This window comes from Oxyura jamaicensis, chromosome 14 (assembly GCF_011077185.1).
Source record: "Oxyura jamaicensis isolate SHBP4307 breed ruddy duck chromosome 14, BPBGC_Ojam_1.0, whole genome shotgun sequence".
NCBI classification, from domain to species: Eukaryota; Metazoa; Chordata; class Aves; order Anseriformes; family Anatidae; genus Oxyura; species Oxyura jamaicensis.
The window spans coordinates 8,202,814-8,217,753 of NC_048906.1; the positions used below are offsets into that span (position 1 = coordinate 8,202,814).

General features: G+C 39.5%; 2 protein-coding genes across 6 annotated transcripts in view; one reads left to right on the forward strand and one right to left on the reverse strand.

Annotated features, from left to right (window-relative positions):
* LOC118174092 (acyl-coenzyme A synthetase ACSM4, mitochondrial-like) overlaps window positions 1-14,940 on the reverse strand; it is a 16,931-nt gene continuing 1,991 nt past the window's right edge. The window contains exons 2-16 of one of the 5 annotated variants that reach the window (XM_035339176.1): window positions 12,173-12,282; window positions 11,789-11,862; window positions 9,993-10,260; window positions 9,544-9,754; window positions 8,008-8,215; window positions 7,027-7,170; window positions 6,183-6,339; window positions 5,189-5,268; window positions 4,055-4,178; window positions 3,336-3,416; window positions 3,085-3,186; window positions 2,066-2,193; window positions 1,835-1,934; window positions 1,092-1,211; window positions 1-499 (exon numbers count right to left, since the gene is read on the reverse strand). In XM_035339176.1, the coding sequence (XP_035195067.1) occupies window positions 413-499; window positions 1,092-1,211; window positions 1,835-1,934; window positions 2,066-2,193; window positions 3,085-3,186; window positions 3,336-3,416; window positions 4,055-4,178; window positions 5,189-5,268; window positions 6,183-6,339; window positions 7,027-7,170; window positions 8,008-8,215; window positions 9,544-9,754; window positions 9,993-10,193 (1,743 nt within the window). In that variant the 5' untranslated portion in view covers window positions 10,194-10,260; window positions 11,789-11,862; window positions 12,173-12,282 and the 3' untranslated portion in view covers window positions 1-412. Of the gene's footprint in view, window positions 500-1,091; window positions 1,212-1,834; window positions 1,935-2,065; window positions 2,194-3,084; window positions 3,187-3,326; window positions 3,417-4,054; window positions 4,179-5,188; window positions 5,269-6,182; window positions 6,340-7,026; window positions 7,171-8,007; window positions 8,216-9,543; window positions 9,755-9,992; window positions 10,261-11,788; window positions 11,863-12,172; window positions 12,283-14,940 lie in introns of those variants that run through there. The other 4 variants (XM_035339175.1, XM_035339174.1, XM_035339177.1 and 1 more) reach the window with 4 other exon arrangements.
* PDILT (protein disulfide isomerase like, testis expressed) overlaps window positions 12,904-14,940 on the forward strand; it is a 26,809-nt gene continuing 24,772 nt past the window's right edge. Inside the window, exon 1 of the mRNA XM_035339188.1 lies at window positions 12,904-13,102. Coding sequence (XP_035195079.1) covers window positions 12,904-13,102 — 199 coding nt within the window. The remainder of the gene's footprint in view (window positions 13,103-14,940) is intronic.

Consider the following 14,940-nt stretch of genomic DNA (forward strand, 5'->3'; position numbering starts at 1 on the left):
CTCATTACAGGTAAACATTTTTTTTATTAACTTATCATTTATTTGTAATAGTAAAAATTGTTGTAGACTTTTTTTTTTTTTTAATAAAGCTACGGTTCATATTAATTCCAGTAAAAAAAAAAATAAACTTTTGTACGCTCTTCAATCTCTCCCTTCTTTCTTTCATGCTTCATTCATAATTACGTGCATCATCTTCCTTCTGAAAATTTGTAGGTCAATGGTAAAAGTGGTTCTAATATCATATGTCCTCAAGTCACATGCACGTTACCTCCTTTTTCTCCCCCGTAGCTTGTTCTTCCAAACATCCTCCTAGTGCTCTGGGTCATGATAACATGCCAAGTCCAAACACTGCTATGGCTGGTATGGATGATGGATGATGGAAATTTTCTCTCCTCCTCCATTTCCATTAATCTTATGCTTTTCCCCACTCTTTGTTCCTTAGAACCTTTCTCTGGATTTTCCCAGTTGCTGTCTTTGGCAGAGCCTGAACAAATTCCACCTGAATGACAAAAATGCATGCTCACTTTTAGCCAAACAAATTCTGATTAATCTTTGAGACGCAAGGAAAGACATACCAATATTATGGATAGAGTAAAAAGCTGGAAAGCTGCACAGCTTGGGGGTGGGATGGTGAAATTCCTTACTACACATCTTAGCTGGGCTGCACAGGCAGTACTTGCAGGGGCAAGAACCACAGTCCTGAAGGTGTGTGCTTCAGCTATTATGAAAACAAATTATTGTTGTTCTTCAACTCCTTTGATGCCAGCAGGAATTTCTACTTTGCTTTGGCTCAGAGTCTAAACAGAGGTCAAGGAAGGAATTGGTAAGAACGAATGCCTTGTCCATCAGAATCACTGTGAAAATCTTGTAATTCATGAAAGTAAGACTAGTCCCTGATAAAGAACCACTCCCTCCTTTTGGGCTCTTTCTAGTGAAAACAGCAAACCCAAGGCTACAGCTGACTCTCTAATTTATTTTTATTTTATATAACTATGTTTAAAGTGTTAGTCAGCAATTGAAAAGGAACTGAGGCAGGACAAAACCAGTTCAGTTCCTGACACAATTAGAAGACCTTTTTGTAGTGTACTTACCTTTCTTGGATACTTGTAAGGAGCTGTCACCTTTTTGACATGTTGCTGAAGATCTTGAGTTAGTTTTTCTGGATCATGTGATACAAAAGCAGGAGCCAAAACAATGAAGGCTTTGACTACCTGTACCACAAAAGTTAAAGGACTCCATTAACTTCCAGATGTAGGAATAAAGGGTACTTTTGCTGCTAAACTGAATACCAAAATAGAAGAAAGTTTTTCTTAATCTCCTATGTCCTGGGCTATTGCTGTTTATTATGGAACGAGTTGTAATAAAGGACACATACTAAAGTACAGAGCTTTTTGTTTGTTTGTTTTTTTCCTCCACTTTTTTCTTCTTTTTGATTTTATACACTACTAAACTTTCCAGAAGTTTCAGAACAGAAAACAGCTGAAAGTTTCACCTCAAAAAAAAACATGTTGCAATATTGAAACAACAACAACAACAACCTCTCTGCTACCATGTGATTAGTGACAAAACAGAAGGAGTAAAATCCCTAATACTATTTCTCAGACAAAAAGATGCCACAATATATTATCTTTTCCACCTCAAACTTATTGAGAGGAAAACTCTGAAATTCTGAGATCTGTCAAGGAATGTTTGTTTATTTTTAACTAATTTTGATTTCAAATTTGCAACTTTTTCATTCCAAGGAAGCCTGGTATATAGAGAGAACTTGATGCTTAGAATAAAATACATTTCTTTCCGCATCTTTTTTTTTTTTTTTTTTTTTTTTCATTTTTACCTCCCCTCGAATTGGATCAGGACTGCTCACAACAGCTGACTCCATGACTGCAGGGTGCTGTATTAAGGCACTTTCAACTTCAAAGGGACCAATACGATACCTAGGAGAAAACATAAATATGGCAGCCATAGCAAGTTAGTCATTGAGCTGGTCTTTTGATATTGAATTTTGTGCTAAAAATCAGAACATTCTTACCAGGCAAACAATCAAATCTAAAAGCAACTGACTTACCCAGAAGAATTAATTATATCATCAGATCTTCCAACAAACCAGACATATCCTTCCTCATCCATAATCCCTCTGTCCCCAGTGACATAAAAGTTTCCAGACATGCACGCAGCAGTTTTCTCTGGATTATCCTGACAACAACCAACATTTAAAAAAAAAAAAAAAAAGTATATCTGATAGTTAATGGAATGTAATTCATTCACTTTGCAGTAGTACTAAAAATGACAAGGCTATTTTTTAGTTAGACTCAAAGTAATATATTTAATGCTATTTTATGTGTTCAGTTAAAAAATGAGCCACTTTAATTAGCAGTTTTGAACAGGAAATGTAGTAGATGGCATTTGCATGCACCTATTTGTTTTAGAAAATAAGGCTGTGCTCCTTCAAATTGCCCATCCGACACAGCATTTCACTAAAATATGTAATTCACTTTCTTCAGAGAAATGATTTTTTATTGCAGGGGGTCTCCACAATGATCTCCTGTCAATAGAAACTTTTCACCCCCTGACCTTCAAGACCAAAACATAAATGACGTGACCTACAAGAAAAACTTCATTAACTACACTTACCTATTTTTCTACATAAGAAAAAACAACTTTACAACATAAGAATTGATGAAACATTGAAAATGTTAGTGATATTAAGGAGTAAGGTATTTGTGCTCTTTGGAAACCCTCCCTGAGCTCTTGGCATATTAGAAAAGCCTTTATGGATTTGCTTCATTACTCTTTATCCAAGGATACGGGGGGAAAGGAAGAGAAGGGAGTGATGCACTGAATATAAAGCCCATGAAGCTAAGAGCCAGATGCAGGGCCAGAACAAGGTACTTCCTGCTTCATGGTGCAAGATACAGTTATATCCTGCCTGTGTGTTCTTGATCAGATGTACTGATCAAAGTTCTCACATAACCTAGACAGACCCTGTGAAGATGCTGGATGAAATTCTGCTCCTCAGTAAGGTAACTTTGCCCTGGGTCTCTCTTGAGCTTCTCAGCAGGCACAGAGAGGCTAAATCAGACTTACCAAGTACTCAGAGAACATACAGAATGGTCGTTCAGGTTGAACTCGAATAGCGATGTTGCCTTCTTTTCCTACAGGCACAACAGTTCCATGGTCATCTATGATCTGCAGAAAGGACTTACATTACTGCTTTGACTAGCTTCGTGAAATATTTGTGTTGTAACAAGTGAATGACAGACCAGGACACAGACAGCATTCCCCTTATGCACATACCCCAAACTGAAGCTGAGCTCAGATGTAGTGTATCAACATACCTGCACATCGTAAGGGGGAACAGCTTTTCCCAAAGAGCCAGGTTTAATTTTCATTCCTTTCATATTGGCACATATTGTTACCTGTATAACAGATATGTGTTCATGTTAGTGCAACATTTTCTAGGCTTTGTTATCAGCTTGCATTAGGCGTGACACCTCTTCATGGCTTTGTAACAACCAGGTCTGAATCAAGACTAAAGTACCATGGTTCTCCATCATGTGGGAGAATGGTCAGCCCTGTGGACTGCGATTGCTTATGCTCAGTCTGAGCCAGTGGATTCTCCTGCAAACACCTGAATTTGCAAGACAGATAAAAGATGATCACGTCTTATTTCAATAAGGGGATAATTTACTTGGGACCATCTCAAGGATGAGAGTGCCTGAAATCTGACTCATAACAGATTCATTATGTTCACTTACAGAATGGTCTGGGATGTGAACAGATTTAATTCTTTCCATCAGAAGCTCAAAGGGGCCAAGCTGATACCCAGAGCAAATTACTTTTTATTTTTTTCTTTTTAAGCAAAGATGATGAAAAGATCTACTACAAGTTATTTGATCTGAGTTAACTTCTGGCATGCTGTTTGCAAGGAGCTTCCCTTTAAAAAGAAGCTCTTTTAAATGATTCTCACCTTTTCCACTGATTTATCAAAGCACATCGTGCCTTGGGTACTGTCACCTTTGAAATGGAATACTGTAGGAATTAAAAATGAACGTACTGTTTCAGTCTGGCCATAACCTTCATAGATATCCAGCCCTGTTTGGATTTTCCACTGCTCCATCACTTCAGGATTGAGTGCTTCCCCTCCAGATAAACAATGTTTCAGACTCATGAACTTGTAGCTTGAGCAGAATAGCAAATAAAATAATTTTCTTAATTTCTGAAAATAGCAGTGAATGATTTTCCCTGGGCAGCTTTCCTCAACTTTCAAAGGAAGTATAACTAAAACTTTACAAGCTAGTTTGAAAATGACAATAATCATCCTGTTACACGCTCCTGGATTAAAGTCCTAGATTGGTCATGTTACCACTGAGGACAATGTGATTTGTCCCTGTGTCACTGGGAGTTGGTAAGAGCAAAAAAGGATTTACAAGTTTTGTCAGAAAAAGAGCAAGCAAAGGTGTTTTCTTAAAAGAACTGACCAGAGCAATCTGAAGAAGCATGACAGATGTTCTTGGAAAGCTGAATTAGGTGGGTATATCCCGGCACCTAAGACCAAATCAAGAATTTTCTAAACCAAAATAAAGGCTAAACAGGAACATAGAGCCTGAGCTCTCCGCTAAAGTAGAGCTTTTTTTTTTTTTTTTTTTTTTTTTTCAGGATGAAAGACCTGTGCAAGAAGAGTAAGTACATCACTAAAGGTGTGAAAACTCCTTACAAATCACATTGACTACTTCTCATAAGCTGAATATTTTACAGCGTAACAAAACCAGTAGCAACTGCTGCCAAATAACTCTCAGCATGTGAAAGTCCTCTAAATGATCACTTCATTCTCAAGTATACAGAACAACTTCACCATACTCCAACAGTTCCTTGATCAGAACTGTCTGAAATACTCATCTTAAATTTAACTGTAAACCATAAGTTCAAAGGAAGTGATACCTTAAAATACACCTAATTTATTTCCTCTGTGCTGTTTTCAGCAAGACCCCATTCCTGAAGCCTGAATGGCCAAAGGTGTGACTACACATTCTCATGTTTCAGAACATAGCCTTCTCTTCTGAGAGCAAATTTTTGCTAATTAGTTTTCCTTTATCTGAAAAAATAAAACAACATAAGGCACTAAACAGCCAGAGCTGTCAGAGCATTGTATCCCAGCCTCTCTGCTACCCTTGCAACAGATGTGCAGTACCTGCTCAGACAGTGTTGGACAAGCATGCGGTAGGCAGTGGGGGCAGTGCAAAAGGTGGTGATGGGGTATCTTGAGAGAGTCTAGAAAAAAAAGAAAGTTACCTTGCTGAAAAGAAAATGTAATGGTGAATCTGACTTTGTAAGTGTCAGGTGATATTAACATGACTTATGTGCTAAAATGTTTGCAAAATGAAACTCCTACGAATGCCAGATACATTCAACAAAGAACTGTGAATGCCTGAGACACCCTGACCATGGAGTGGTTGTACCAGTCATTGCCACTGCTGTAGAAAAAAATACTACTTTCTGTCCAACAAAAATCACTCATGTGAATGAATGACTGCTGAGAGTAGCTAGTAGTTCCATTTAAGACCCTTTCCTCCTTTCCAAGGCAATCGTGTCCTAGGCTCAAGGCAAAGTGAAAACGATAAGTAAGAATGAAGCTTTTCCAAGTTTGTTCCTGATGAAGTCTGGGTCTCTCTTCCACATACGAGGCTGATGTTGAGGAGAACAGCCCAGCTATTTGGTTTTGTGAATCAGAGGGGAGGAATAGGCACACTAGCAACTCACAGAGAATTCAGGATAGCAGAACCCCAGTTCAGGTTCATACCCAACTCTTATTACTGGCCAATGCCCACCCTTCTCCCAAAGTACCTAGAAGTTCATATTCAAGCTTTGTTTAAGGCTAAGTATGGGACAGGACAGCAGTGATCTTCAGTCAATTTTATCCTGCATCTTTCACCACATATTCTCCACCCTGTAGCCCTGTCATATGACCTAACCAGGAGGGAAAACACTTGCTCCTCTAGCTTACTGGGCACCAAAGGGAGGGATAGGTGTTTGGGACGTGGGAAATACTATGCCTGATGCTACAGAGCAGTTGGTACATATGCACTGAAATCTACCTTGTTTGCAAAATGGAAATAAAGCTCAAAAAAAATTAGCTTTATTTAAAAGATAAGTTATGCTTTCATTAAAATAAATGTTATACTTACCTCTGCAATAACTGCTGGTTTAAACTCTGGCAAACTGTGTACAAAAACACATGATCCATTGATCCATGGTGCAAAAACACTGCTCCAAGCTGCCTTTACCCAGCCAGTATCAGAGGTATTCCACATTATATCTGAGGGAGTCAAGTTCATCCAGTACCTGATAAAGCAAAGGGGGAAAAAATGCTTCATACAGTGTAAGAGACTCAGGCCCAAGTCACAGCACAATTAAAGGAAATGACAGGAGGCTTCCATTAGAACATGAAGTGTCAGCAAGTAGGACTGATTAGAAACTTTGTAAGAATTTAAGAAAATCTTAAAACATTTTTTCCCTTTGTTTCCTCCTGTTTAATATTTCAAGTGTCTGTTTTTCTTCTGAACAGTGCAAAAGCATCCTTGGCCTTTGTTGCAGAATCTGGATCCAGACCAAAAGCTGAGCTGATCATTTGGAACACATTTTCCTCACCTTGTGGGTTAGAGACATCAGCTAAATCCCAGATAATTTGTTTAAATTCCTAGCAAAATTACTTCTGTTGACTCCATACCACCAACTTTCAACAGAGAATGCCTAGGGAAATGCATCTTTCAGTTTTCACAAAATTTCTCATTTCTTGGGAAGTACAAATGAGAAAGATGCTCAGTGAAAGCAAACCATTGCAAAGCCAGATTCCAAGTGAACTGTGACTTGTAATATACAATCCTATGGTCCAAAGGCCTTTGGTTCTCAGGGAAGAAGCAAGATCCTATGCTCATAAAATGCCTACATTTACTGTAGTTTTTACTGTCCTATTTTCAATTAGTGATTGTATCACGTAATCAGTATACTGGGGGCTACCACAAGCTATACCTGCCACTGGTTGCAAATCCGATGCCATAACTGCCGTGGGACTGTACCACCATCTTTGGAGAGCCTGTACTTCCACTAGTAAAATAGATCAGCATTGGGTCTCGATTTCTTGTCTTGACGCATTTGTGGTCAGCAGATGTCACCCTTCAGAAGAAATAGCTATTACATTCCACAAAGAAATACTATTTTTTAAGGTTTAGGAGATAAAAAGGAAAATGATTGGCCCCAGCTATATGATCTCACAAAATAAATAGTTGCACCAGTACACATAAGAGCTAGAGAGCACATCTGGCTACTCACAAGTTTGCTCTGTATATCATAATTTTTACAATGTGACCACCTAGAGCTTATTTCAGTGACTGCACACAATTATTTTACAGGAGCTCCCAAAGCACATTTTGTAGAACAGGTAGATGCAAAAATAACTTCTGTCTCAACACATACTGTCTCCTACTTCAAAGTCAATGGAGGCCATATTCACGCTCTGACGCCAGGCAAGGTGGTCTTACACACATAATATACCATTTAAGTTCAAGATACCGATGAACTGTCAGACTGTCTGGGCTATCAAGACAGTCAAGGGAAGAAATAACTGACACCAGTTAGTGGGGCACCAACAGATGTTATGGCAATGTTATCGTCTCATTTAATTAAAGAGACATTAGGCCGGGTTCTAGAAGACGAACACAAAACAACTGCAGGATTAGTACTCTGTGCATTTGTGTTGTGACTGCAGGTGGAAACAGAAACATTTTAGAAGCTGGCAAGTTGCTGAGTAAGGTGAAGCTCAAAGACCTGAGTTCAGCTCCCAGAAAGTATGCTGGAGGAATTTGTACTTAATGAAGTGATTAACAGTGAGTTGGCAGAGGGATGGAAAAAATTAACTCATCTGTATTTTGGAATCCCAAAACTCAGCAACATCACCTGACTAACACAGCTTCTTTTATTTCACATAGATGTTGATGAAACAGCTGTACTCACGCAAAGAGTTCTTTGAGGTTCAGCCACCCATCTCGGCTCCCTTTGGCTACAATTAATTTGGTTTTCAGAAAACGGCATTCAGACATGACAGATTCTACTGCAGGTGCCAGCGTATCACTGGTAACGATGCACTTGGCCTTTGAAGCCTGGAGTCGGTATAAAATATCTTTGGCTGTTAATTGGGATGTTCCAGGAATAAAGACAATTCCTGGAAAAAAGCAACAAGCAATTCAGAAAATTCACCATTTATCTTTATGGTATTTACACAACATGACCCCAGTCACAGAAAAGCTGAGTTACTTGCCAAGAACTTATTCTTTCAGAACAAGGAACAAAGTTTAACTCACGTTTTGAAGGCAGAGTTGGGTGAATTTGCGGTCAAGGAATGACCTGGCATAGAACCAACCTGCCAGATCTCATCTGGCTCTGAACAACCTCCAAAATCTGCAACACTGATGTTGAGTTTTGTGTCATCCACGTTAAAGGTGTATCTGATGAGTAAGATCTAGATTTAGACTGTTTTTAACACTTCCTTCATGATCTGTAACTAAGGAAGGGAGTAGTGAAATTACCATCCACTTAAGTGTATAAGGCCAGCATTTGGATAATATTTACACATGGCATAAAGCCATTGTTCATTTTAATACGGAATTAATATCTCTGACATGGTATATAGACCTCAACAGACTGAGGTCAGGTAGTTTACACATACTGCTCAGTCAACATCTGTCAAGCATGGATTAGTATTCTAATGTGAATAACTGTGAGTTTGGATAAAGGGCACAATGTGCTGGAAATCAAGTTTTCAGAGGGAAAAACAAATTTTCTGGACCTCCTTTTTCCAAGAATTTCAATAACCTACACCTACATGATTGATTTCAGTCTTCCTGCACCTTCATATGTGTCTGCTAAGTTTTACAACTGGGAAACTGAAACACTGAACTACTGAATGATATTCCCATGTCATAGTTAAGAAAATCTTGAATACAATAGAACTGGATTCCCTGAGTCTCAGCCTCATCTGCAACCTGCAAGAATCATAGAGCAAACAATACAAAAAAACTTGATTGTGTCCCTGCTGATGCTGAATAGTTTTATAATGGATGTTTAGCAGACTAAAAATGAAATAGTTCAACTTCTTCTGAAGAATTTGTGAAACTAACAGTAGAACAGAAAAATATTGTACTGAATTATAAACCACTGTAGTCATATAAATTAGTGCATTAAAACTGTTGATTCTGATAATGGGTCTGTCAAATTTGGCCTTAGGTTGTAAACATTTAATCTCCACAGTCTTCAACTGAGGATGCCATTTAACTGATCCATGTCTATTCAGCATCTAGTACAACGCTGTTTTGGTTCCTGTGTGGGTGCTGACAACTCTCCTTCTATATAAAAGAAGAATTGTACAGGGCAGAGTGGCTAATTCCTGCTCAGTTTTTTTTTTTATATATATATATATTGATTTAGCATTTTTTTTTCACAATTATTTATTTTCGTTCTTTCTGTGTCTAAGAAATCAATAAGGTTATTCACCTGTTCGCATACAGGCCACATTCAGTAGCCACCATTCAGGAACACGAGGCAGAACTGCTATAACTCTGTCTCCTCTCTGCAAGCCACATGTCTCAGAAAGTATATTAGCTGTTTTCCTGGACAGAAATCCCAACTCTTCAAAGCTCCACTTCACCTCTTCTCCTTCATCATTTACCCACCAAAAAGCTGGATTGGCTGGTCGTCTTCCATCCTAGAATGCAACAGAATATATTATAGATGACAAACTTTTAAAGGTTTAGTTTTAATCCAAAATAACTCCTAAGCAAATTATCCTTGGCCATCAGTCTCTTAGAGTGATACCCACATTTCTGACAAAGAAAATACTGCATTCTACTCTCCAGCTAAGATTATACAGCATCCATAACAAAAATTTATTTGTATTATTTAAGATTTGTTCCAACGTCTATGAAATATACGAAAAACACTACCTTTTCCAGTTGCAACCACTTATCCAAGACATCACTTGCAAAGTTGAAATATTCTGGCAGTTCCTTTTCACAACGGTTTACAGAGTCATAGTATGAAATAATCTGAGATGTAAGCAGCCTGTTACATCCATGGAATAATCTGCAAGGCAACCTGAGAATCTGCAAGCACTGAGGAATCCAGGATTTAACAAATGACCTCATGATAAATGATGGTGTAGCAGACAGTGCAGAAAAAAATATCAGATGAACACCAACAGAGATCAGTCATCTGCAATGACAGAAAATACATTTAAAAACAGCCAGATATTGGATGTTGTTGAGTTTGGGGTGTTGGAGAAATGAATCTAAACCAGCTCGAACAAATAGGTTGTGTTCCCTCCCTGCTTTCCCCACTATTTTAATTGATTCTTAAACTAAGTATTCCTCCTTTTCCAGAGACTGCAACTGTTTTTTCATTATAATCTGCCCTCTGTTTTTTCAGCTGATGAATCAATCTCCTATCTCATCTATAAAATTTCACTTGCCAGTTCTTTTCTAAATCTCTCTCTCTTGATTCTTGGAAGTTTTATATTTTATTTTGGCTGCTCACAGAAATGAAATGATCTACTGCTAAAAGTTAGGAAATGTGTTGAAGTAAGGACACTTCATCCCACTGATTCAAACTTGTATATGTAACTATGTTATGTCTTGAATACCCACTAGGTGGCGATTCCCCACACAAAAGCATATGTCAATAAACCTAGTGAATATTTCCTTGTGAGTTCTATTTTTCCTGGGGGTATAGAATAAACACAAAATAAATAGTAGGCAAGCAAAGAAATTCCAAAGATTTCCATTTGCTTTTCACTTCAGCTCAAGTGTGTGCCTTCAAGAAATATATACGTAGTAAAATATACTCACAAAGAAAATCCCACCACTTCTAGTCTTGCCCACACAACATGCAGGCTCATGTAGAAGAGAGAACAGGTGATACTGCAGTTATTTAAAGCCCAGCTTTGGAAGTCAAGAAAACCGGATCTTTACTCCTGGATGCAAAATCTTCTGATTAAACTTGTTACAAGTTTGACCAAGTCCCTAAGGATCTAGCCACTCTAGGAATCTGTGTCCTGGTAGGACTTGTGTGTGCTCCTCTTATTCCAGTTTCCTTCCTGGAGGTTGGAAGACCTTTCCAAATTGGTGCCTACTACCTGATAGGAGGTTTTCAGGAGGAATTTGCTCCAATTGGTATTTGTTTCAGCGGCAGACAGGGAAAAATCAACTCTGTAAGCAAATGGCTTTGTCACTCTACCTGTGTGTGCTCTGGGAGCCTTAAGCTGTGTTCTAGGGTAATTTACAACACGGTCTGTTCAGATTAAACATGCCTTGTTAGTTTTCCTCTATTCTTCTGAAAGATGCTTTATACCCTCCCAGGACGTTACTTGGAAGACAGCTTCAAAAAAAGAGATGAATAACTGACGTTTTCTGTTACAAAGAGAAAACGACCACAAAGTCAAAAAGGAGACACTTATGTTCCTTTTTTTTTTTTTTTTTTTTTTTTTTTTTTTTCCCCGTTAGAACCTGATTACTGTATCTGTATTTGTGTGGCCTTATCTTGAAAGCAGCCTGAGCATTCAGCTCCCTGATTTCATTAGGCACCCTGTACAAACGCAAATCGGACAAGTCTCAAGGTGCATTACAACCCAAAGCCTTTGAGATTCATAGAAAGTTCACTTGAAACCAAGCCCCACTCACACCAGGAACAAAAACAACCTGAACTGAGGCAGTCTGCTATCATCACCAAGAAAATGGAGACTTACCAACTCAACCACAATTAGGAAGCCTTCTTCCCTTTAGCAGTACCCTCCTCATATCAAATTTTTCATCCTGTAGTCTAAGGGCATGAAGGAGCAAAGCTACACTTACACCTCCAGAGAGCAATTTCTTTAACTACAGATTTGGTTCTACTTATTTGGACCAACCTGCCCTCAAGTCACCTCAGTCCTCGCCTGCACCAGTGAAACAAATGCCAGAATCCAGAACACAATTACAGGCTGGAAAATATTTTTGAAAATATTTTCAAAAATAACCATTTCTTAGTAAATGGCACCTCCTTAACCTTATTATAAGATATTTTTAGGAGGCCTTAGAGTTCACAAACATAGTTGAAAGCTATCCTAAGGATAAACAAGTACATTTGGTACCTTCAGTTTACTCTACAGATATTAACTAATTAATGTGGGTCGCAAGCCCTTCATGTTGCATGAAATTTGGGCTACAAATGAGAATCAATGTCAAAATCCTGTGGCATAACCTACAAGGTAGGCAGTTTCCCTGAGCTGCAATGTGACAAGACAGGAGCCTCACGGACAACATGCTGAAGAAACACAGACACTAAAAGTACATACACAAAGCAAGGTGAGTTCTTCCTTGATTTCAGCATACTCTGAATTGGATCTGTAAGAAGTAGCTCCCTAAGTGCCACAGACAACCAAATATTAACCAGAGGAGCAGCCAGCAGATACTTTCCTAGGTACCTCACTTACTGTTTTGTCCGTAGCTCTGTAGAGGGTAACGGTAAGGGGAGCAGGGAGTCTAATTGGAGAGGTACACTACGAATTGACTTGTCCTTCTGCAGGCATGTTTCCTCCTGTGCTCTCACCTTCTTTCCAGGCTTTTGTTCTGATTATTTACAGAAACAATAAACCCATTGTCTCCACAGTTGTTTTTCCAAACACTACTAGAGATGAGGAAGTAATTAACTACATTAGGCTTCCAGTGGAAAGGTGCAGTCAGCTCCCCTGGTGGTAGACTTATCAACCTTATCAGCCCCTTAGTTTGGCTGATACAACAGCAGCCACTTGAGCAGCAAATACTGCTGCTTAGTGCTCCTTTACTCCTTTCCTTTTCGGTAACTGAGTAAAGGCAGAGCAAGATGAAGACACGTCCGTCTTTCTTTCTGCCATTATTATTTCTCACAGCTTTCCCGGCTATAGACAGCATAGGCCCAAATGAAACAAAACTAAAGAAAGCCAAGCTCCCCAAAATAAAAAAGGAAAACAATGTACTCTTGCTGAAAAAGAACAACTTTGACAGAGCATTGAAGGAAACAAAGTACCTACTGGTGGAGTTCTGTGAGTATTGTTTCTGCTGTCTCTTACCCTGATAGCTCCGCAGAGCGCAGCTGATGCTGGGGCATCAAGGTACATTTGTTCTGCTGCTGCTTTGTCCTCCAGCAGTCCTTGTTTGATGTTCTCCATGTATCTATTTCTGACTACGGCTACAATCACTGATTGCTTTTTGGGGTGGTTAAATACCAGTCTGTTCTGTAAGACTGATATTGATACCAAGATGGGTCCACACACGCAGAGTTGTGACTTGGCATTCTCTGCTTCCGTTATCTCATTTTGTAAGGATGTGGTTCACAGCAATGATGGGTGAGACTCCAAGTATTCAAAAATCAGAGATGGCTTTTCTCTCTTATATTTTCATCTATACCTTTTATTGAAGTTTTAGCAAGATGGCATCTCTCGTCTGTGTTTGGACTTCAGGGAACGGCTCTTTACAGTATTTTAGTGTCTGTCATTGTATTATATAGATCTGCAAGACTCTTTCCCTGAAATGCGCTTGGTTAGGTGAAGGCAGATTTCAGGTTTTTCTATTACATTCATGTTCTTTCCTCATGGGGAAGAAACTTAGTGGGGTCTTCTGAGCAACTAACTTTCAGAGTTAGGTCTGGCCATCTGAGCCTTACAGAAAGTGTATCACAAAAGCAAAAGCCAAAAAGTGTAGTGTTTGGCAGGGCCAGTTATCTGCTTGGCTTGGCTCACTGGTGGGCCAGTACTGGTACTAAGGAAACAACAGGAGGTAGGAGTGGGAGGACTGGGCCTCTCTGTGCAGTGACAGCTGGCTGCTAGATTGGCTTAGCTGGACTGAAAAACTGACTCAGGCCTCTTTAAATTGCCAAAAAAATGTGTTGCCTCTCAAAAGCACAGTTCTGCACCGCTGGCCAGTGCCTAGTTAAATATTCCCAAACCCATGCACAGAATGGCATCTGGAGTGACATGGGACAAGGAAAGCCTGGTGCTGTGTAGCATGGTTTCTTGATCAAAAAAGGTTGGTTGAGTTCACAGCTCTTCTGAGTTCTGTTGCCAGTGTACCTGGTCTAGCCCGTATATAATTCTGTACGGCTCTTTAGAGAGCAGATGTTACTGTAGAGCAGATGCCACAGCAACCACTGTGGATTCAGCTAGAGGGGAATTGTTTTACAGTAACATATTTTTAAAGATAGAACAAATATTGATGCTGTAAACGTTGAGTGTGCATGGGTTTACCTGGGATCCTACGACGACTACAGCCCTTTCATTAGTTTTCTGTTCCCACCATCCCAGCTCCAAACCTCTTGGGTTCACAGTGCAGTCCCACAGCCCTGGAATAAGATAATAGACTGACTAAAACTTTTTTAAACTAAAAGAGGGGAGATTTAGATTAGATGTGGTGAGGCACTGGCACAGGCTGCCCAGAGAAGCTGTGGATGTTCTATCTCTGGAAGTGTTCGAGGCCAGGTTAGGTGAGGCCCTAGGCAACCTGATCTAGTGGGTGGCAGGGGGGTCAACCAGGATGGGCATCAAGGTCCCTTCTAAGCAAACCCTTCTGTGATTCTTTGCAGAGATGGGATGGCCCTGGTTACTTCACTCTCCTGCAGCCCCCCTCCAGGCTACAATAGTGTTTAGGTGTTCAAAAGGGTTATGCAGCAAACCTCAATCTCAGTGGGACTGCACAAGCCTGAAGGATAGCATTGGTTTTGCACTGAAAATGTTTACAGTGCATCTTTCTAGCTTGCTTCATACAACCCATCAGGGAGGCCAGTCTCCCTCCACCCCTTCTCCAGATCATCACTCACATTCATGTTGAATTTCAACACATGGCCTTACAATTTCACATCTTCATACCTTGTGCCTAGTACTTTGCT